The following is a 24,994-nucleotide window of genomic DNA, read 5'->3' as shown; positions in this document are numbered from 1 at the left end:
TCTGAAGACTCTGAATTTAGGATTGTGTTGTTTAGACAAGCTGAATACAGAATTACAGATGGTTTGGCTGTTATCAGGCCTTTAAATTGCTATTATCAGTGTTTATAAGCATCATAGATAAGGGTTAGAAGGGGTCTGACAGACCTATTATTGTTAGGCTGCAACCTTTCGTGGCTGTGATTATTATCATGTGAACCAAAGAGGAAATCGGATAACTTAGTATAAAGAGTGAGAAAGTCAGCATGGGGTGGTGGATGGGTCAAACAAACACAGGACTTCACCCAGCGGAGCGGGGTTTGTGTCTTCTTTGAAACCAAAAGTCAACACTGACTTTTTTAGCTCCTCTTTTAGAGGATTGTTTTAACTGATGCATCATGTCTTACTGAAGCTGATAATGTTGTTTTTGCATCTAAACTTGATGAAAGTGTAAGTAAACCTAACAAGACTGCAACCATTTCATAACGTTAGATATGGAAACAGCCATTCAGGGGGTTTCATATAAAGTATGATTGGTTCATACTGTGCCCACCCTCTGCCGTTCCCCTCCCCGACTCAGCAGTCAATCAAACACTGCTGCCCTAGGAACCGTCACTAGTGGGGACTGAGGTGAACCTCTGCTCCTTGCTTGAGGAGCTGCTGCTGTCTGGTGCAGAGCTCTCCGCTTCCTGCCAGAGCTGCAGGTTGAAGGCAGCAGCTTAACCGGATCTGGGTCTGTCCATGATCTGCGATTCCATCTGATATAGAGGCATCAGTATTAAATTAAGACTGTTTCATAATCACTTAAAAACTCCTTGTAATTGCCTAAAATAGTAGTCCACTTTCATGTTTTGGTACAGTTGGTGTCCACACCTAATGTGCACCAAGCCGGAGTTCACATAAACTGTACTTGAGACCACCTTATCAAGTATGCAGATCCGTGCCCTGGTCCACAGTGCTCACACTAATCAAACAAACTGGACTTTGGGGTCAAGTGTACTTGGCTCTAGGCCTAGATCACTGATGTGAAAGCCCTCTTAATGACCTGATAACAGCCTTTGAACTTAATATTAGGTGTGGCAGACCCCTTCTAACCCATGACCATGAGGCTAAAATCCACAGACAACTGCCATTTAATGGGCTGATAACATCAGAGTCTGGTGTGAGTTAGTTTTGTGTTGAGCCTTAAGCTGACGTAAATGATGTGGCGCCTGTTGTAAACCAGACCAATAATGTCTTGTTTGCACTGTGTTCCTCTAACCTGGCTAATTAAAATGTGTAGCTCTCGACAGAAAGAGAGCCAAACAATGAGTTACGACAAGGATAATTTTGTTCTGTTCTAGCCACACAATAAAATTTCATCAAGTCTATTGTAAACCAGAGCAATAATGTGTAGTTTGTATTATATTCCCAAACTGCCTCGCTCCCCACTGTGTGTTACTTTCAACAGCCTTTATATTACCTCCACTGGCTAATACAACTGCTTAATGCTGTTTCCATAACAACTGTTGCAAAGCCCCTGATCAGAATTCCTCTCAAGCTTGCCTTGTGTTTATCATATAAACACCTCATCACACACTGGGCAACACACACATGCACATCCATGGACATAAAAGACTTGTACACACATGCATACAAATGGGCCGTCTATTAATACACAAAGTCGCTTGTGTGGAAAATATAAATAAATAAAACTTGTCCTGGCTTTCTCTGTCTCTCCTCTTGTTCTCTCAGTGACACACACACGCTGCATGGACAACAGATTGGTGCACACGCGTGCGCACACACACACACACACACACAGACACACACACACACACACACACACACACACACATTTAGTGCTGGTCTATCATTGGAGGACAAGGTCTGACCTTCAGAGGGGACCCGCCCCTGTCACCTGGCTGGGAGAGAGACATGAGCGTTACATCTGTCTCTGTCACACCGCAACACACACAGACTGTGCAGGCAAACACTCAGACATACATGCATATGAAAACTCCTCCCATGTCAAAACTAATGCATGGTAGGATACACACACACACACACACACACACACACACACACACACCCACCCAGAGAGGGTTGGTCTCAGAAGAGTCTCTGTGGTGGCTGCTGCTGCCCATGTGAGTGACGGCTTTATAATGAAATAGTCACTCTCCCCTCTCCTTCACTCCCTCACTCCTTCTCCTTTTGGTTTGACCTCTTTGCTTTCTCTCCCCTCTCTCCTCCTTCTAGCTCACCCACTTCCCTCTTTTTTTCTGTCTCATTTCCCTCTCATCTCCCTCTCGCCAATATATAGAAGTCCAAATGGTGAAGGTTGCTACATGCACACGCACACACTCACGGTAAGGAAGTAGCGCAAACTTTTTAGCAGAGACCTGAGAGTAAGGAAGAGTCAGCCCCAATCCACTGAGGGAACATCAATCATATTTTTCTAAGACTTCCTCTCTCTTGCGCACCTTACCTGTCCTCTTCCTCCTGTCTAGTATTTGCATTTGAGGAGACGGCCCCCTCTCTCTCAGCAGGGGGGTGAACACATCAAAGACGGCAACAGGTGTGTGGTGTCAAACACAATGCCAGGACCCCCGTTGCGCTAGGGCGTCTTTGGATAAAGCCTGTCAGAGTCCTCAAAAACTCCCACAAAGTGAACCAAGAAAGGGTGCACGCACACACACACACACACACACACACACGCAGGTATATTTGAAATCTCTAATGACGAATGTGTGTTTGCCAGTGGGAGGCGGAAGAAGATAGAGAGAGAGTGAGTGAGAGAGAGAGAGAGAGAGAGAGAGAGAGAGAGAGAGAGAGAGAGAGGGAGAGAGAGAGGGCGAGGGGGGGGTGTCTCAATGAAGGAGTCTCCAGTGGTTGTGTTAACCCCTGATGCCTCATCTCACTGTGAGTCATTCTGCCCTCCGAGGCTCGTCTCTGCTTGCTATTGTTGATGTTATTGTTATTGAGGAGGTTTGGTATGCTAAGGAGAGAGAGAGACAGAGAGAGGTAGACAGAGACACAGAAAAAGAGAGAGAGAGAGGGGTAGTGGGAGAGAGAAAGAGAGAGAGAAATAGTGTGTGCCACCTCTCATTGGCATAAATACTTGTTTACAACAAGACATAAATTGGCACCCTGTCAGTCAGTCTCTCTATTTCTCTCTCCTTTAACTCCCTTACTCTATTTCCCTCTCTTTCTGTCTCTCTCTCTCTTCTTCTCTCCCTCTGTGCTGCTAAGCGTATTACAACACTCCCTGGTTCAGCCCTCTCTCATTACCATATTCTAATTACATTCGTTAAGGGGAGCATTTGGGAGTTTAATGAATAAATTTGAAAGATGGGTCTCCGTGGCGATCTTTAGGTTTGTCTCCTCCTCAACCAACTAAAGATGGGAGCACACGCCTGTGTGCGTGCGTGTTCTGTTTGTGTGTGAGGTTACGCACCTGTTTCGGTATGCCTGTGCGCTCTCAGTAAATATCGCTGTAGCTCCATTTCAGAAGAAACAAACAAATCTAGTTAACTGCTGGAGCTCACGTGGAGTCCTCTTTCTCAAAAAATCAATTCAGAATTCTTGTTTGTCTCCGCCAAATAAAGATTTCATGTCATTTGTTTGTTGTTTTGGAAAAGACTCGGAGCCACCCATGTTGAAGTCATGCATATTTAACTCTCCTCAAGCCTCAAAAACAAACTGCCAAAGACAAGCATCAATTTACAAATATACAAATTGTCTGCAATCTCAGTTTTATCTTTTCTACTGACATCAGACCTGCAGGCTTCACACTGGGAGATGGGCAGGTGGAGTTAAAACAATCATAAGCAAAAGTAAACATTAAAGGTTATCAACCCTGCTCCGGTGACTGGCTTCCACTGTTGTGCAGTTTGATCTGTGTCTGCCTAGGACGAAGCCCTGGGCTGTAGACCTGAATAGACTGTTATTATGGGCCTTGCACTCACTCTTTCAGGGTATTGCAAAATGTGATATACCTTTCACATGGTTTAATAAAGGAGTCCCAAATGCATTCCCAATTCTGATGATTGCCAGCTTGTGCTTCAGGGAGTCAAGGAGTGACTGAGTATACTTCACCTCTTGCTCATAAATAACACATTTTAAGAGCTGACAAAATGATGCGCTTTGACTTGGCAAACTGCCATTGATTACTGACAATTAAACAACACCACCAGCACTAGAAAAAAAGGAGAATCTAATTTAACCCCTTCCCCTCAAAATTGAGTTTCACTGTGACTGCACTTGATTAAAATGATGTTACTTTTTTCCTTTCTTTGGCCTAAATACATTATTTTTGAAATCCCAGAAAGAGTTTACTTATTTTGTTGTTGTCATAACCAAAGATCAGGAGTCAGCACAATTTGGGCAGTGTCTAGAACTTCTTTATTACATCTTGTGGTAAAAAGTATGGATTTGTTTCATTTTGAATTTAGCTTAATGTAGACCAATCCATCTCAAAATTTCCCCAGTGCGTCTGTACACATTCATAGCTAACAAAATACACAAAGATTCTGTAAGTGAAAATATCTGATGAACATATGCTATGCCATTAATAGAGTACAAGTGTATGGTATAGCATATCAATTGATCCAAAGGGGCTCCTCTTCACTGTGGCTACAGTATATTTACAGTGATGATGCATTGTACAAGGTAGAGCCCAGTGTCATCACCCTCTCTTCAAGCACTGTGACTCATGCAGTGGGCGCAAAAGGTATGTTCGCTATCTTTAAACTTCTATATAATGTAAGACACATGTATATAAATAAATAACAGGCGGAGATATGTAACCAACATTTTTACGGTATAGACTTCACAGCAGCCCTTTCCCTTTAGATAATTGTTGCCTATGGAAACTAACATGACCTTTGCGAGACATTTTGTTTGCTTGAATCTGGTTTGTTTTCCTCCATTAAATGTGTATCATGCTGGCAAAGCCATCTAATAATTGCTCTAATTTAATGCACTTTTAGAGATTGGGGAGGAGACAGACATCAGTCATTGCCTGCTGGGCTGTCCTGGTAACTTTCCACCTCATATGAACTGTAATGGACTGTGACTTTCTAGTTCCAACATTGCAATGACACCTTAGAGCAGACGGAGACTGGAGCTCACAGCCTCACTGAGGAAAGTGATGATGATGTTGTGTATTGGACAATGTTAAGACTTGCGAGCTGGCAAGCTACATATACAAACATACTGCCAGACATATATGCTGCCAACAAGAGGCAATTATGCAGTTCGGATTAACACTAGGTAATACTTGTTTTTGGGCTGGGAAAACTGGCTATTGCCATGTTTTTCCTGTCTGCTGGAGTAGGGAGCGAACACTTCCGCTGAATAACAATCTAATTTTTGGGACGCACTGATTTTGCTCCAAGTATTACAGAGGAATTTCAAAGAAGACTGCGATACTGTTAGCAAAAAAAACTTTTGCTGTCAAACACCCAAAGGCATGAAAAGAACACTATTCTCAATCTCTGTCACTTGGCCAAGAAACAAGTGAGATGCTCTTCCTTTCATATTAGGTGTTCATCAAACTTCCCACCCACCCACTGCTTCATATTGTACATTCAAACAATTAAATATATGCACTGTCAGTATGCAAATGCGGTATCAGTATCCCTTATATAGTTGCCTCCTCAGAGTACAAGATGATGGATGATATATTACAGCTGAGCTGGTCTTAGACTAATGACACAGCTGCATTACAATACACAACTTAGTACACGGCTAATATTGTGTATGCACGGAGACAGAACACGCACACTCCCGTACGCGCACACAAATGCCACCTTGTTTAATCCCCCAGGAATCAGTGAAATTTGATTACCGTGACTTTTACAAACACACTCCATATGAGAGTAGACATTCCATACATCAGCAGGAGGGAGGAGGGAGGAAGAAGGGGGTAGAGACAGGGAGATGGAGAAATACGTGACGCTGGATGGAACTGCAGAAATGCTGGACACACATGGTGGTCTCCTGAGTGGAATGCAACACACACACACACACACACACTGCCCACACACAGCGTCTCACCCTATTGTCTATTACGATAAATGTATGAAATGGTATATTTACCAGTAAATGTATACATCTCCCAGGGTAAATCTTGTGAATGTGTACATTTCCAGGATAATGTTAGTGGAAAATGCTAGTCCCAGCATCATGAGACTCACAGTTCTTTTGCTATCTTTTTTTTGTAGATATTGTGTAGTAGGTGGCCAATTTATCGCTTTGGCAAGGCTTCTGGAATAAATAAAAGAACTGCGAGACACGGGAGATCCAACTGAGTAACGTGATAACGTCAGAAATTTCAAATTTATGTTTGATATGTTTCTTCATACATGCCAGCACATTTGACCTGCATCATAGTGTGAACACTGAGGCAATCTGAAGCAATTTTATGGCACATATGTGTCTCAACATTGAGAAGTAGGTGAGACCGGGGTTTGTTGTCACATTCATTAAATTGCACTCCCTGGAGGGCATTGTCACAAAATGTTGTCACTCAATTTTCAAGAACTGGGGTCAGAGGTCACTTAAAGGGTCATTTTAGGAGTCAGACACTTGACATTGAGGTGAGAGGCCTTTTAGTGTTTTTCATGTCATAATGTAAATACCCTGCTCCTCTGTGCTTCTGTTCTAGGCTGTTAGACTGTGGGTTTATAATGAAACAATTATTATCATTACAAAGTATGAAGGGAGCGCTATAGTTTTTTCTTATCTAAGCAACCGCATGTGGTTGTTAGATTAGTCACTGGTAAAAAAAAAAAAAAAAAAAATCCCAGCTGGGGATGCTTGTCACATTCTCTTTGGGGTGCACTTATAGGAATGATTTTTTTTAAGAGAAACTGTTTAAATTCATTTTTAAGAATATCACCATTTTCATTTTTTCCCCCATAAAAGGACAAAGAGACAACCAACCCCATAGTGTAGAATGACCAACCCAACCATGGGTATGATTGTCACAAAATTGTACAAATCTTTTTTTACAGAATAAGCTTAAGTAGAATACGATAACTCTCTTCCTACCTGACACTTTACGCTTATATTACACATTGAAAGGGAATCTGTTAGGGATATATTCTTTGTTTTAGTTTCCTTGTACTTCAGTGTATGTCTTACAACCAGGACATGATTTATTCTCTATTTTCTAAAAACATCTAATGCACCTACATCCATGTGTAAAAACATGTGAATATAAGAAACACTGCTTTAAAATTAAAGTCTTTAATTGTGAAACAAAACTCCATGAGGCCAAATACCAGTTGATGAACACTGTTCACAGTGTGCAGTAAACCCGGCAGGAGAGCTCCATGATAATATGACTTCTCCACTCATTAACAGGGAAACACAGAGATGAAGAGATTTACCTTGAGAGATGCTACCAATGAATGTTAAACATTAACCAACTCTGTGGTTGATAATTTACATTTACTGCTACATATTCATATGTACAGTTCCCCACATGCACATTACCGTTATCAAATCAAATGTACAGAGAGCGCATGGATAATGAGTGAGAAGAAATCAAAGTGGTCTGAAACAGCGAGTGAAGCTGACATGTCTTATCACTATATTGTAGTTTTGCTCAGCAATAAATAACATTGATTTTGCAATTAAACAACCACATAATCTCACCAGTTTTAATTAAAAATAGAGCTGCAGTCTGCAAGTGGGCGTTAGTGGTTGAAGCCTGTGAGGCCGACACACTCAGATCCATGAGATATCAACAAAACTGACAATTTGACCTCACAGCAGCTTTATAGAGCCCAAATGAATGCGGTCTGATTCACATTTGTAGCCCCTTTGCAAATAGGTCTGTAAGCTTTGATTGCTGTAGTAATAAATAGTTGGTTTTGCACATACTCTCTGCCAACTTCATACTTGTGTGTTATACAAATGTTTTCTTAACTGTTTGGATTAGTCATGAGGTAAGCAGTTAATAATGCTGGGTGTAAAATTTACAGATGCAACTTTGCGTGGAAAACACAAGGGTGTACTCATTGGAGAACATCCCAAATATTTGTGCGAATTGTGGTTTCTCTGACTTCAAGCATATAAATATTATGTTGCACTAGAAATAAGAGAGCCATAATCTGCCCAAATATGCAGTGTGGAAAAAATATGTAGAGACTGAATCAACATTATGCCAGCAACAGCAAAAAAGAAATAAAGAAAAAAAAAATAAACATAAAATGTGAAACAGACTAATGCTATCGATGCAGAAATGAAACCAGTGAAGTGCATTCTGAATTCATGGTGAGTAAAAGTATGGTTATTTGAGTGGAGGGCTACAAATCACAAGTTACTGATCAATATGTTATGTTTGGTACAGTGCTATTGCCTGGGTGATACATTTTCAGAGAGATTTGACTGAGTAGTCAGAGATATTTTAAATATATCCACAAAATATGTGACATAAAGGCTAAGCTGTTGTAGCAGCTCCCGCCCACTGTTGCTGGTGGACAACTCCATAATCCTTACACAACAATGAAGCAGTATCAATTGTCTGTAAGAACCTCTTAAACAACTCATCGCGGGCTCAGATGCCCACAGAAATGCTCAGTGCATACTGATCATGTGCATTTTTTACAGTAAATTATTGCTAAATAACTGTGCACCTGGAGACTGACACAGAGTGAGCCTCAGCAAACATGCACGAGTAAAAAAGTGGGCATCAGGGTAGTGCTTCCAGTTTCTTTTTAAAACCTGCAGACTAAGCAAATACACACCCAGACTTGATTTAAACAACTGTACAAATATTGATGGAAGGACTTACAAATATTTTGATGTTTTTTTTTCTTTTTTAAAATATTGCTGGTTCATTTGCCAGCGCTGTAGAACTTGAGATGGGTCTTCAACTCAAGACTGGTATCAAGATGACTTTTTGAAGATGTCGGTCTTGTCTTGGAATCGAACACATTTTTACTCGGCCTTGCCCTGCCTTGGTCTTGGACATGACTTGGTCTCAACCCCTCAGAGTTTTGGTCTTGTCTCAGTCTCAATACACTTTGGTATGAGTTATGACTTGGTCTAGGTTTAGGAGGTCTTGCCTACAACACTGTTTGTCTCAAACCTAAGATGACAAGTTTGGACTGCATGTGCAGAATGAAAAAAAAAAAGATGTTTGACTGAAACCTACCTTCGAAAACATGAGCAGCGAGTATGAAATATATATTGGTTTCAGAAATCCTGAACTAGGCATATTCTTTTATAAGTCTCTAAGCTCCAGATATTAATAAGTCAGAAAACGAATACGCTAAAGCAAAACTTCATCAAAATCAATAGGGTTCCAGCACCTGTGGTGCTTGATTTACGGTGAGATGTTTTGTTGACATCTTACTGTTATTTGGGGATGTAAACATGCAAAATTGCCTTATGATGTTGTTAAATATATTTGACTCCTAAAGCCCGAGGAGCAGAAAGTTATCAAAGTTAAATAAAGTTATCCAGACAAAGCTCTACACACGCAGTACAAGCGCTCAAAATAGGAGCACAAGGACCTTCTGTGTGTGCGTGCACATGCACACACATACACATTTTAATGCTTTATCTGTCTCAAATGAATTAAATCTAATTTACACAGGACTCAGATATTACAGAGGTTCTATGTGGGGACGTTTAAGGACACAAAAAGTATTGTCTCCACTGCACAGCCTGGCTTCTTATTACAGCAGACACTGCTGGTCATTCACTTCGTTTTTGGTTGGAAGTTAAAACACAAAGACACACTCAAACACACACGCGTGCAGGCACACACAAAAACGAACTCAGGCACATACACAGTACCCCCACACTCACAGTCACACATTCCCACTGTTTAATATATTTCTGTGTCTCCAGTTAACAATATTTTGTGTCAAATTATAGTGGGCAAGATAAATAGTGGGTCTGTGCAGCATGAAGAAAATAGAACAGGAGGAAAATGTGGGGCTTCCAGTTGGGTAGGAGGAGAGGAGAGGAGAGGAGAGGAGAGGAGAGGAGGGCAGATACTAACTCTTACCTCAGACACCTGGCTTTTCCTGACTAGACTTGTAAAACCTGGTTAATCTCAGCCCCTTTGTGAACTTGTGTATGGTGAAATATCTGCATGACTGAAATCCACTGAAATACTGATCCCAACAATCTGCGAGGCATCTCTGCACATGTCCAATTTCCCATGTACAGCCCGATTTGCAAATGAAAAGCTTGCTGGATAATTACATGTATCGACATGGAAATTACATTCATGAATAGAACGAATCTAATTAATTCTTTGCATTGCTGCACATTTGGTTCATATTGCCAGTTTGGTCAGCAGGACAGTATGGAGCGTCTGGAGTTCAAGCGGAAATGGAAGTCACAACAGACACAAAATGACGTTGGGTGTTAATTGGGCTATGCTTGGCTCAGAGAGATGGAGAGATAGACAAAGAGGAGGAGAAAAGGAGGGAGGGAGGGAGAGAGAGAGAGCCTGGAGGACTAATTAGTGATTATAACTTGGCGCTCTCCAAACATAAAATATCTCTCAACCCAAAAGACAGAGGAATGATTAAAAATAAAAGAATAGGAATCAAACACAAGGAGCTGTGAAACACCCCTTTGGTATTGTGTGCGTGCATGTCTGTGTGTGTATATACATGCGTGCAAGCATGTGTGAGCATGTGTGAGTGTATGAGAGTGTGTGTTGGCATCTTTGCCCCCTCATTAAACCATGCTTTACTCTGGTAAACGGCAACAGCGCAGAGCTCAATGTCAACTGGAGAGGTTACAGCCATAGGCAGGCTCTGGGACACACACACACTGACACGGATACACCAAGTCTCTCGCGAACACGTTATCTAACAAATGCATGAATGGCAAACCCATTCCATTTTAAAAATGAAACTTGCGTTAAGTTTCCAAAGGCGTGTTACTTTTGTCTTTGTTCTGACACAGCAGACAAAATGGAGAGTGTCAGCCTCTCCCGGTCCCATGCCAGCGTTAGCTGGACATTAGCAATTCACACATCAAATTCATAAATCAAGGGCACCCTTCACCACAGTATAAATGGAGCACAGAGGCCCGCAACTGGCTGTCTGCTAACTGTATTGCTCTGGGTTTCCATAATGGATCCATAGTATTTTTTCATGTGGTCTGGTAACTGACATTTAACGCCATCCCTCCTGTGCAACTTTTCCAGACACTTCTCCTGCCTCAGGGAGAAAATGGGAAATATCTCTATGAAGAAACAGGAATACAACCATGCATGCATATTTAATTCAACGTATCTATTTAATGGCTCACAAACAACAATAATGACATGAATAATAAATTACAAATGCACACACACACACACTCAGGCAAACTCACAGACAGAGACGCATGCACACAGAGCTTTGTTTGGAGTTCACACAAGCTGAGACACCACAGCACGTGCAGGTGACTGTGAGTGGGTTCCTGACATTTTTACCTGAGATTAAGAGCTTTTGTCCTTCACCAATTTTTTGGGGGCCGTCGCACATGTTTGGCATCGCAAGCAGACGCACTGACTATGTGAAGTCTCTCTTATCACCTTCGATGTACTGAACAATCACTAACAGTGTTGGTGTCAAACATGCAACATTGATCATACCATTAACAGGAACACACACGCACCCAATCTGTTACCATGGCAACACCTACCCTTGATGCACATGCACAGGAGGCAGATGGGGCAGTGGTCTAAAATGTATATGCTTTTTGATCTGCTTCTCATTCAAGCAATCATGTTAGTGTCATGCAGCGGCACAGCCAGACATGAGCGTGTGTGAACTGTCAACTAGCTGCCTTCGCACCACACAGCCACCAAATACATCACTGCATGACGAGAGCGGAGTTCTACAATGAAACACTGCATGTTTCATATCATATTATTTCATATCATTAATACCAGAATAAAGCCCTCTTCTAACGATGGTTTCTGCACCCGTACAGTTGAGCGACATGTGGAGCAGCCTCACATGCAGAGGCATTGTGGCACAGACGGCTGTCGACTGTGTGATGAACTGAAGTCTGTACCGACCCGTTTGACAGTTGCATCATTTGAATCATAGTGGGGGGGCTGCTCTGAAGTACAAGCCTTTAAAATGCACATTTGATCACGCAATGACGTGCACAGCCGCATAGTGTGTGAGTGCACTTTTCCTAGGTTAGATTTAAGCTTTCGAATACTCGGCATTCCACTCAGTCTGGCTTCTTGAAATATGAGTCAGGATGTCGGGGGTCCCCGCAAGAGTAATCATATCTTTTCATGAGCTTGAGACCATGGACCAGACTCTAAAGTTTGCTTTTGTCTACATTTGAAAAAGTTTGATAGCCTCCTTATTTCAGTGCTCCATAGAATTTGCTGAAACCAAACAAGTCATTCCCGATGGGTGGATAAAACAGGCTCTACCATCAGTCTGTCCACCTGAGTGTGGTTTGTTATCTAAAACTAGTCTATAGTCTATTACCATGGACAGATACACATACACCCCCAATCTATTATTGAACAAAAGGCTCACGCCTCCGCTCAGCCCTTCAGGGAGGAATCCATCCCTCCATCCCAGAATAATTTCACACATCAGTAGATACACAAAAGAGAGAGAGAGAGAGAGAGAGAGAGAGGGAAGGAGGAAGAGAGGGAAGGAAGAGAGGAAAGGACAGAGAGGAGGAGGTGGAGAAGGAGGAGGAGAAGTGGATGGGGTAAAAATGTATGGGGTCACAGCTCAGTGCTCGTGGGAGGCCAAGGTGTCGGGGGGAGCCATGCGTGACAAAACAGAGATCAGAGGATCGTATGCAATCGCGCACACGGGCAAGAAAACAAACGCACACACACGCACACGGATACTCACACACACACACACTTGCTCAGACATATGCGTGCCAAGAAAAAGGTGAAAATAAGGACATATCTGATGAAGACTTGTAAAGATTGGGTCCGACTTAATCAGAGGCATTCTCATCCAAACAGAGAATGGTAATCTCTTTATCTATCACACTCTCTTCTTATTCATACACACACACACACACACACACACACACACACCACACACAAACACACACGCGCACTAAGGATAATCCTAATTCTACATGCAGACAAGAGTGAGGATGAGGAAACACAAAACCAATTTTTGATTTTCTTATGCATAAGCGCATGGAAATGAAGAATTCTATGAAACCCCACAAAGGCACAAATATACACGCACACCCAAACACAGACACAAAAGTGTGTCTACATACCGAATAATTACTGGGCGTTTTCAACACACCATTTGTCGATAACACATCACCACACTTCATGAGCAACATCTAGACCAGAACGATATTATATTTGAAAACAAACACACACACACATTGAGGGGATGCGACTGAATAAATATATTGAAAGCTTCAAATTTGACAGTTGACTTGACAACAGCTGATTGGCCTGGAAAACCCACGTACTAAAATCATGTTACGCCACAATCTATGGTGGATGTATAGAGCCCACATGTGTCTTAAATTTGATGACCAACGATGATTCCAATTTCCAATATGTTGCTGAGGAAAACTACTACTTGCAATGTCTGCAAAACAGACAGATAAAAATCAACACACGCAGAAAAATAAATCAATTCTTTTTGTTGCAGCAGCTTCAAAATAATCGACCACAATAATCTGGAGCTGCGCACATTCTAACACAGACACACTCACACATGCAGGCAGAAACACATACATAGACTGAAAAACATACATGCACTAGACACACAGCGAGCATACGCACGGCTCCCCCTATGAAAGCGCCAAGCAAGAGGAGTAGCAGACACAATGGAGTGTTTAAGTATGCAGGAAACTTTATGCCTGGGTGGAAGAGGAGCTTTGAAGGAATCCGCTGAGGGACACCCAACCTCCCTCTGAACTGAGCCTGTACCTCCTCATCAGAGAGAGAAAGAGAGGGGGGGGGAGGAAATGAAAGATAAAGATAGAGAGGACTAGATGGTAAGTTGGAGGGGAGACTGATGGAGCGAAAGAGGGAGAGGGCAGGAGCAGGGGCAGCAACAAGGTGCTTTGGTGTAGTCCACCCTGCGCCTTGTGCACAATTGCTCTTGGTTAGGCTGATGTGTGGAAGTCCCTAACCGGCAGCGGTCACGTTGTTCTCAACCGTACATACACACACACACACACACACACACACGCACACACTGCCTATTCATGTGAGCACACTATTCAGTAGGCGCCGTGCTTAACTCCCAGTATGACCTTCATTGAGATGGATTGCATGAAAAATGTAATGACTTTCCTGAGAGAAAAACCACAGGCCAAATCAGCTTTGCATTGCATAATAATGCTGGACTTGGTAATCAATAACACAAACACACAAACACACATCCATAATGGAGTGCACAGCCTGCACATGGAGAAAATGTCTCAGCAGAGGCCAACAACATCACAATGGATGGAGCAAACCACCAGTGGTGAGCTGTGCAATGCATAAACAAGGAGCTATTGACGATAAATGCCTGCATCCATTTCCACCCATCAAACACTTCCCTAAGCTAACAGCTTAAGTCTGGAACAACATGCAACTCTGAAAAGCTTTTCACACCCAAAATGTTTAGCTCAGGGTTATCTTTGGCCATGAGTAAAGAGTTGTCCCAACCTAATTTGGCCTCATTTTACATTGTACCACTTAGCCAGCAGCGCAGTTTAAGTTATCTATTGTTCATGCTGCAAATATGATGCTAATTTTGGCCCAGAGCAAAGCAAACTCAGCCCTACATTAATGAGTGGTAGCCATGAGTTTGTGTGAAATCATCAACAGTCGAAGCATACTAAAAGTTCTAAAATGTAGTTAATGTTGACTACAGTGAAGAGCAAAAGCCCTTGAGTTACTTTAACTTAACTCACTTTTATGATCAAATCCTCTGGGTGCATGGTCACTGCTTTTGTTTATACCTCTCAGACAGCTTTTCATTTTTTCCCTTCATTTTTTGTTTTGTAGGACAACATTACACAATATAACTAGAGCATCATTTTCACACATAACACAAAGCAGAAAAAAAGAAACTATGAGCAGAAATGTGCCACACATTTAACAGCTTTCTATGGTTGCATAGCAACAATGTTAGGTTCAGATAACAATCTTTATCCTACTGACCATAGGGTTTTTGAACCCAGCGGTACTCAGCAGTGGAAACATTCAATCTGTAGCCTCGTTTCTCGTTTCTCAGCCTCTAAGCCGTATATAGTTTTAGACCCAGGAGCCCCTGATTCTTACGCTCCAACCCAGAGTTGTTTGGATTACAAAGTGAAATAGACAGCAACACACCAAATGGAATGTATAGTCACAGGGATTTTTGGCTGTGAGCTCGGGTTGCTGCTTCTTTTTTTGGGGGGGTTTGTTTTTATTTCCTAGTGTCACAGTTTTAGGGTCCCATAATGAAAACCTGCCATTGTGTTTGTTTACCTCCTCTTCATCTCTCAATGTGACATTATGATGAGTCACCAGCAAAAAAACACAGAGTTCATCTTACTGCCACCGATATTTCCCTCTTGAGCGTCTCACCTCGTTGGTGTTCCAGCGATGGCGCTCCTTGGGCAGAGAGGAACATTTGGGTAGACACTCTAGCAGCTTCTTTGGAAGGTAGATCTTCAACTGGCCTGGCTCATCTGGAGCGGGAGGGGGGGTCGGGGGAGGAGGAGGAAGATAAAGGAAGATAAATGAGGGATGAGTAGGAAGAGGAGAGAAATTTCTCATCAGACACAGAGACATCGTGTGAGGAGAATACCAAAAAGCAGTATCTCTGGGATCTGGAGGAATAAAATCATAACAAACTTTTGTTGTGTAGCATTTTAATGTCTGGATGTGACCTTAGGCAATGGTATTTGCACAAAGATTTGTTCGGTCCTATGAAAGACACAAGATTTAATTAATTTTGGTCTGTCCAATACTTGATTTGTGATAAGTTCCTGGGATTTCTGATTGAACCGAAAAATAGCTGAAATTTTTTTTTGGCATAGCAGTGAAGAGATGTCAGGCTTATACTTTGAATAGCTCAATACGTGTCTAACTGATGAAAGAATGCAGCTCAGTGAAATAGGATGAAGACAGCAAATTGCACACCAACTACTGTTTAATATTTCCACATCATATTTATACAAGTGTGTCTTATCATATCTTATTCACTTATGGTTGATTCACAGTAAGTTTGATAAGTTGGCAATCAAGGCACGGTGTACAAACAACAGTTAAGTGTGCAGTGCGTAGAGGGAGTGGCAGTGCACTTATTTTTGGATAGCAGGTGGAGGTGCACAGCGCACCTGGGGCCTACCCGGAAACAGATTTGGATTAAGAAGAATCCATTATCATACATTATCGGTGCATTTGGGGTTGGTAACAATCATAGCCAATCACATGGGCATCTCTTATCCCCTTTAAAAGCAATGCTCTCCCCACAGTGTTATACAGACAGTTTGGTAATGGAGTAGAGACTCCAGACTAGCTCCTCCTGAGAGGAAACTAATATTCTTGTATGGGAGCTGGAGAGTCACAAGTGCAGATACACAGCAGCCTAAATGTTGCCGCAGGCAGGCGATGTTTAGTTTGAAGTTTAAATCATGTTTCTGGACATGCTGAAAGTGCTGGAAGCTCCACATTTTCTGTGTGTAATGATGCACTATTTTATTAAGAATCACAATGATCCAAATGCTAACCACAGGTGATATAACGCTAGTAAAAATCAGTTTTTAACCTTTAGCTCCTTGGCATTACCGTCTTAAGGGAAGTCTGGTGATATTCTATTTTTTTCTTATTTAACAAATCCCATAAAAAGACCCCAAATCAACAATGAATTGATCCTGCTAACAAGTATTGCCTGTGTAGCCAAAGCCTAATACAGCTTATTCCTCTGTGCCATAAACCTCCATTGTTGTCCAAAAACTGTTAGTTTTTCACATCAGTGAGCTACACTGCTGCACTGGGTGACTCGTTCCTTCATTACCATGAACATGCAGCAGTTTATTTTGAGTCAATCCTACAAACACCGTCCTGCTGCTGTAAATACTCAGTAGAGCACCAAATCCGCAGCTCAAAATAGTCCCCAATAAATGCACTACTTACTCCTGTTTGCTGTAGCTGTTTTGGGAAAGTGTTAAGCATTTTTTTTAAAATATGTAAGAAAATATTTGTGTCCCATGTTTAAAGATTTAAGTCTTTAAGGCACAAACAGGACAGGGAAGCATTTAAGAATTGAGAAACAAACCAACACATTGTTGATGCTGGTCTTTTCGTGGGATTTGTTGACAACGACAAAAATGCAGCTTATTCTTTTTTTTTCCAGTATAATGCGATGTGATTACTGGTGTAAGAATGTATAACAAACCAGGCAAGCAAAACATGAATAATACAGGCTTGTGTCATTTTTTGAGAGACCAGAATGTCCCCACTACCAAAGCTATATGGTGTTGCTGGATTACCAGTGTAACTGCCCCTGCTGTGCATCTCCTCCCACTGCGGAGCGTGGAGAATCACCAAAATACTGAATAGGTGCAGGTGAGGAAAAAAATCCCACTGCGCCTCAGGAAAGTACTACTTCACCAGCGCATAGCGTCCGCAAAAAGATAGAGCCCCTGGTGTGTGTGTGTGTGTGTGTGTGTGTGTGTGTGCGCGCCTGTTTGTGAGTGTGTGCCCAACGGGTGTGCCGCTCAGAAGTCAAAGAGAGCAAGCACTCAAAGGTTATTGATAAGCATTTGAGTAGAGGGCGTCCATTCATGACTCCCCTGGGAAGATAGGAATTATACTCTACCTGAGGGCAGACGACAGAGCGAGAGAAAAAGAGAGATAGGTGGGGTGGGAGGGTCAGAGCGGGAGACAGAGAGAGGCAGGGAGACAATGAGCCAGAGAGACAGTTAATGAAGAAAAAAGAAACTTAGCGAAAGATTTAGAAAGTAAGAATCTTGCAAGGACAAGAGATGGAACAAGGTAACACAAAAAGGCAAGGAGAGATGAGCGCTGTAGCAGGACAGGAGTGGGGTCTATGTGTGTGTGCTCATGTAGGTGTCTGAGCATGTGTGTGTTTGTGTCAGTAGGAAGTGTGTTCAGGCACGTATGCTCACCCTAATCAATTATGCATTTATTAATAGAAGGCCTGAGAAGACAAAATTTCAAACAGCTGAACGGTGCAGCAGCTTAGTTAAACAGCTGAATGGTGCAGCTTAGTTAAAGCCTAATTTCTTTTTTAGCAGCACTCCAGCCTCTCTGCTATGAATGCCAATCAGCGTTTAAACCCCACCCCTCCTGGCTATATCCCCCTCCCCTCCCCCTGCTGTTCTGAAGAATTCTCATCAGAGCCTCGCCTTTGAAATGTACCAGAACCACCACATCAAACAAGCCCGTTGCACATGCGTAGGCACACACACACAAACACCCGCGTGCGCGCACACACACACACATGCACACGCTCATACATGCAAACAGACGCACACATACACACACAGTGCCTGCCGATCAAAGAACAGACATCACAGTATTTGTCCCAGAGTAGCGTTTTTTCACCAGTGACCTTGGTACCGAAATCCCTTTCAAAGCGCACCTTCATGGACACGACCGTCATCTTAACCTATCCTCACATTTACTCTCCCCGCTGACGAGGAATGGAAGACCAACTTTGCAGATTTGTTGAATGCTGATGAGCTTTTACACCCCAAAGGGTTGTATCTTGTATTTCCAACAATCCTGAACCAGCGAATGCGTCCCTGCTTTAAAAAATTCAGCCTGGTTACTGTCGCAATCGTCTTTTCCATCTGTTCCAAATGGCTCTCAGCGGAGCTATACTGTGGTGTGACATGGGGCAAAAACTTCTCTTCTGTTTCTGGCTGCCCAGGAAAATGAACCATCCTGGGACACGGGGGAAAACACATCTAAATATGTAAATTCAGCACCATTCACATTTATATTTGAAATAATAAAACCGCTTCAATACCTGCATTGCTTCATGTGAGTCCCTCAGCAGTACACCACACATTTCTGGCTGTACATAGATCACTCACTTGCTAATCTAGTAAAAAAGAGTCCAAAAGAGTGACAAAGCCTGCATGCTAATGTGGAACTGCTGGCTCATTAAGCCATATAGAGGTATGCGTGCTAAAAAGTGAAAATGTTCGACCAAAGTGAAACACTGCTTTGGTTGCCTATCAAATGCCATAATTTAGACTGGAATCACACAGAAGAGCGGCCTCCGACTGATGAATATTTTACCTCATAAAACTGTCATCTCCATATTTAACACAGAAACAAGCCAATGCCCTTGTGAGATGGCTGTCAGTTAATTATAAAACTCTCCTCAGTAAAGAGAGAGAAAAACGCTCCAAATGCAACTCTTAACTCTCCCCCTACTGATATTAGGAGGCGTCAGGGGAAATTTTCACATTTTCCCCCTTTTCGGGATGAAATTAATGTGACAGAAAGAAAGGCTCATTGCACAGGCAGCTAGATAGAGGGATGGGAGGGAGGGTGGGAGGGCAGGAGGGAGAGCCAGGGCAGGGAGAAGAAAGGGGGGAGCATAGCATGGGATGAGTGAGAGTGCAGGAAGAGGGAGGGAGAGACGAGAGAAAGAGGGAGAGCAGGGGGCGGAGGGGTGGGGAGGAGGGGGAGGATAGAGAGATGGGCGTGCATGCTAATTTTATCATTCTGCTGATAAACTTTTCCTCCAGTAATCCTCCAGCTGGGACGTGAGAACAGATAGGAGACAGGGATAGGCTCAGGAAGTCTCAGCTCATATTAAACAGCCATCCCAAACAGAACTCTCTGTTCTATTCTATTCTACTCTATTCTATTGTTTTTCAGATTTTCTCTTAATTCTTTATTTGCTGTTTTGCGACAGTCTCGTTTGCTCACATCCCTCTTAACAAAATAAGAGGGTCTGGTGCAGGTACGAGGCCATCTGCTCCTTTTGGAAAATGAAAAAGGGGTTGGGTTGTGTGTGTGTGTGGCGTTTCCACATACCTACCCCTCTATACCCATAACCCCCGCCTCCACCTCCACCTCACTAAGCAGCGTGTCTGTCTGCTCCTCCTCACATCTGTTTGTTTCCCTCCAATTTGTCCCCCTAACATACACACACATATACACCGAGGCAGAGACATGCATCTGCGTCATGTCCTCAGAAATCAATAACCAATCAAAGCAATCATTGCCTTTATAGTCCCCCTAACACGCCACAGCAATCACACACATGTCCAGGACACAAACGCATGCATACACGACCATGCAGCGACCCCAGATTACACACTCCATCTCACTTCTAGTTTAACCAGGCCCATTGAGGATTATAGATACATAATGCCATGTGTACAGATTAGGTGTGACAATAAACTACTGATAGCCAAAGTAAGCCCTGCCTTCTCTATGGCTATGTGCAGCGGTGTTTATTGTGTGTGTGTGTGAGTGTGTGCCCGCTAATACTGTACTGGCATGCATGAATAAACATGATGTGTAACAGAGCTGAATTGGAATGACGTCTCAGTGCAGAGACACGCTGTGTGTTTGTTTTGTGTACGTGTGAGTGTGAGCGTGTGTGTGTATGTATGTGTAAGTGTGATCTGTTACAGAGCAGATGAGAAGGAGACCTCAGTTCCCGCATCACATCATTCTGCCAGAAGGCTTTTATACTTGCTCCCAGAGTCACCCTGTGCTACAGACAAATGTGCGCGCGCGCACAAACAGTGTGAAGAGTGTTTGCGCGTCTCTTACTGTTGGCGTCGGTGTCGTCACTCTTGGGAGGGGTGTGTCCTGTGTAACCGACGGCAATCCTGACCATTCGCTCTGGATTTCTTATCTTCTTCAGTCCTGCAAAGAGAGAATAAGAGCGAGAAAGAGACATAGACATATTTAGGAGACGCTCCAGACTTTGGTTCTCTTGGCCATCGCACACCTCACCTCATTCTTCCTCCTCTAAAGCCCAGAAACAAAACTCCATGTGATATGCATGTGGGCTGATCCATTTTCTGATCCACTAACTTGCATCCATTGTGTCCCCTGATCGATTGGCCACAGTAGATACACTGCCTCCATGTGTGTGACTAACTTGTACCCAGCTTTAGTTTCTCTTCTCTCTCATCATTTCTCTGTTTCCCTGACCACTGTTGCTATGATACAAAGTAGACCAACCAGCGCAGAGGGAGATGGTCTTCCAGGCTATATGGTGGATGTTGTTCTCATGCCCACTGGTGTACTCTGCTGATCAGCGCCACGCACATCTGCCAGGTTATGGAGAGAGTGGATGGCTGTCTCCTGCCTTCGTCGCCCCTGCGATTCATTTGGCTTCCATTCAGCACGGTCGAGGCTCGTAAATTATTACATCTCCTCTACACATAACACCGAGGGGGCAGTGGACAAAAAAAAAAAAAACCTCTCATACTGTGAATGCGTGAGTCTGTTTGCGTGTGTGTGTAGGTACAGTACAGTATGGGCAGGGGGATGGTTTTATATTTATGTGGTACAGTGCCTGCTGATCTGCCCATGGGCCATCTGTCTCATCTACAGTTCTAGTCTTTTCACGCAACGGGACTCTCAACCCACGGCCTTCCCTTTGCCTCTGGCTGCACTCCGCACGCTTGCCTGCACGCTTCTATGTATGTGTGTCTGACTTTAAGTGCTGAATGCCTGGAAATGTGTTTCTCATATGTATGATACTTCTTGTGTGGCTCAACTTGTCCAAAAATTGCCCGTTAGAGAAATCTTGCTCATCATTGCTCCCTAGTGGAGAGAGGGTTAAAGACTCTTCCTGTCATTTTCAGTATCACTTTGCTGAGGAGGAGATCAGAGGAATCAATTAAGAGTAGCCTGATAATAAAACTGATGCGCTGTATGTCATTTTAGCTCCTAAGTTGCTGAGGAACTGCGTTTCATCCTTGACAACACACTCAGCTGTTGTGTTTTTTCGGCTTAACAGGGATGTGTGATATCAGTACTTTGAACAGGCAAGAAAATGAAAGCGATACTCAGAGCAGACTAACAACCAGGGGGTGTTTATAAACAAATGTCAAACACACTGAGTAAGAAATAAAGATTTCATTAACCTATGAGTTGAGACGGAGATAATATTGCCATGGTGATTTTGGTCATCTCTTAAATAATTCATAAAAGGATGAATAACAGTCAGAGCAGTCTGAATGAAGCGGTGGCTGTGTGTGTGTGATGATAATGACCCCGAAGAGTTTAGCTGAGGGAGTAAAAATGTAAACTACATTCATACATATGACCTAAAACTGACACACATATACACCCCTCCTCCTCCTCCTCCTTCTCCTCCTCCTCTTCCTCCTCCTCCCCAAATGCAGCCAGATTCTCACCTTCACTGCCTTAGCAACCATAAGCACACATCAAATGAACACAAACATAAACACGCACACACACACACACACACACACACACACACACACACACACACACACACGTACACACACACACATACACATTGGATTGTGACTAAATAAACGCACAGCTGGTCTGGGAGATTGTGTGCATGTCAGGGAAGGAAATCTAGGATTCAATGGTCTATTTAATGTTTAAGGAGAGATACAGAGACAGATAAACACACACACTCACGCACGCGCGCACACACACACGCACAGAAAGCATCTGAATTCCTTCAGCGTGAACCACTCTCATCCTCTCTCATCCCCATCCCTTTTATGCTAAACGCTTCAAAAGCACTCATAAACCAGCTGCTCGGAGGAAACGCTGGCAAGCGCTGGACGGTGAAAAGCTACCCTATCCCGGCTCACTCAGAGCCTACCGACGGGACAACTCTCCTTCCGTTATTTATTTGCTGTCGGTTAACCGTGCTCCACACAGTCGCTGGTTCAGCACCAGCGTCCGTGTTTTCGGGACGGGCTGGAAGAAAGGGAAAGCCCTGCCGTTATCTCTCTCTCCCCCTCTATGCCTCCGTCCCTCCATCGCCTCGACTGAACCCCGAATAGCGGGACTCTGCCACCTCAAATAAAAACCGTTATTTCTCGCTTACCTTCCGGCTTGTTTTCGGCAGCCATTTCCCCTCCGCCGCGCGCCTCATCCCTCCTCCTCCTCCTCTTCCTCCTCCTCCTCCTCCTCGACTCGACCTAGTGGTGGTGGAGGTGGTGGTGGTGGTGGGGGGAGGGAGGGAGGGGGGGAGGGGGGGACCACGCGCGTGCACAGAGAGGACAGCTCAAGGAGGGGGGCGGGGCTGAGAAGAAGGGGTGGGGGGGCGAGCCTGCCGCGTTCAGCGATACCATTGGTCCAGGCGGTGAGGATTGACGGCGGGGATCCGTGATGGTGACTCGCGGAACTCTCCATCCCTCCGTTTGTTCCCCGCTTGGCCCCGCCCCCTCCCCCCCTGACGTTCACGCGCACTCTTCCTCGTTCTCTCTCTCTCCTCTTTCCTCTCTCACGTCACTGAACGACGTCTGTATTCGAGGACACCTTGACAGCCTCCCACAGCATCATCATCATGCTCATCATCGTCTTCTTCACACTCTCACACACAACCGTAGGCCTGCACACACGTATATATTACACACACATATACACACGCATACGAACGCGCGCGCTCGTTTCTCCACATGCAAATCCAGTGGACTGTTGACAAAATGCGATGTAAGGTCGTGTCTCGCCATAAATTATGAACCCCTCTTGAATCTAAATGACGCCTGACAGAGACTCGGGTGCGCGGTGTAGGTTTGTCGATGGGTTGGCGGGTGCTGTCACTCGCCGTGGTGCTGAAGCTCGCGGTGCTGAAAGGACAGCTCCACGCGCGCCTACACAGGCTGTGCGCACTCACTACCTGCTCTCTCTGAGCCGTGTCATTGAACTGAAGTGATGATAGGTCAGGGGAAAACTTATAGGATGAAATGAAAAACATGCCCTCCGTCTCCCCTCGATGCCTGTTTTGTCTCGAGCAGGAAATGGCTGTATCTTTGCGGTTATATTCTTACGGGAAGTTAAGTTTTCTCTTAACGAGCCTCTCACAGCATCCTTACTGATATTTCATTCTACCGTTTTATACTCGGCTATCCTTTCTAAATAGTGGGGTATAACCGGGACCGTTATGTTCTTGCTTCAAACCCACACTGTCACTCTGTGCCTCGGGGTTGAATATCGCCTTTGCACCAAAGCCTTGTGTTTGACAGAGAAAATCCTCTCCGTAGACACGCTTCACGGAAAACTAAGCTTTCGAATGGTTCGTCTGCAGCTACGTATGCTTTGCGTATAGCCTCCAAGTGCACAGGCACACAAGGCTCTTGGCATAGACAGAGTTCAAGCAGGATGAATAACAATAAGGAATATGTATTAGATGCGTAGCCAGAAAATGATCGATTTAAGCCTAATTTAAACCTTCAAAACCCCGTGTCACTGTCCAATGTAAGGAGAGATGCTGCATACACAAGCGTGCAAGGCAAATGTTATTTCATAAACCACAAAGCTGTAGCCTACAATGCAGCATTAGGGCTGGTAGATACACATTTTAAATAGAAACTACAGTGTAACATGAACAAAAATATTAAACTAAATTCTTGTTTTGAGTAGTGGTGGTGGACATTAGAGGAGACCAGGGTTTATTGGCTACAGAGGTTGGTTTCCACACAGCTCTTGAAAGATTCTTTGAAAGATTAAAAATAGTGTTTATACTGTTATTGTTATTTTTGAATGGTCAATGGCAAAAGTAATTACACATTCCCACTGATGAATTGCTTAGAAATGTTGTTTAGTTTAAAAAAATATGCAGATATTATACTAAATGTTCATGTTTTCTGGTTCTTGTTTGAATAAAATCTTCAGATTGTTTCTATTGGTTTCTTCATTTTTTGTAAATACATCATTTTAACCAATATTGGGCTGGTTGACACACACGTACAACATGCCTTAAACACAAATGACCTAATTTTAGAAAATGTCTGTGTACATTAAAACATATTTATAGATAGCTGAGACCTTAATTTTTCAGTTTCTGTTGGTTAGAATATTCAAACATAAATTATGCCAGAGAAGTACGCCAGAGAGTGAAAAGAGTGTCAA

General features: G+C 43.4%; 1 protein-coding gene across 1 annotated transcript in view; it reads right to left on the bottom strand.

The window, feature by feature from the left end:
• Positions 1-23,086, bottom strand: part of LOC125886244 (calmodulin-binding transcription activator 1-like) — a 55,978-nt gene extending 32,892 nt beyond the window's left edge. Inside the window, exons 1-3 of the mRNA XM_049572283.1 lie at positions 22,968-23,086; positions 20,693-20,788; positions 15,509-15,612 (exon numbers count right to left, since the gene is read on the bottom strand). Coding sequence (XP_049428240.1) covers positions 15,509-15,612; positions 20,693-20,788; positions 22,968-22,992 — 225 coding nt within the window. The 5' untranslated portion in view covers positions 22,993-23,086. The remainder of the gene's footprint in view (positions 1-15,508; positions 15,613-20,692; positions 20,789-22,967) is intronic.
• Between the last annotated feature and the right edge of the window lie 1,908 nt (positions 23,087-24,994).

The sequence above is a fragment of the Epinephelus fuscoguttatus genome, linkage group LG1 (genome assembly GCF_011397635.1).
Source record: "Epinephelus fuscoguttatus linkage group LG1, E.fuscoguttatus.final_Chr_v1".
NCBI lineage: Eukaryota > Metazoa > Chordata > Actinopteri > Perciformes > Serranidae > Epinephelus > Epinephelus fuscoguttatus.
The sequence above is the reverse complement of the archived record's forward strand: the minus strand, read 5'-3'. Positions and strand labels throughout refer to the sequence as shown.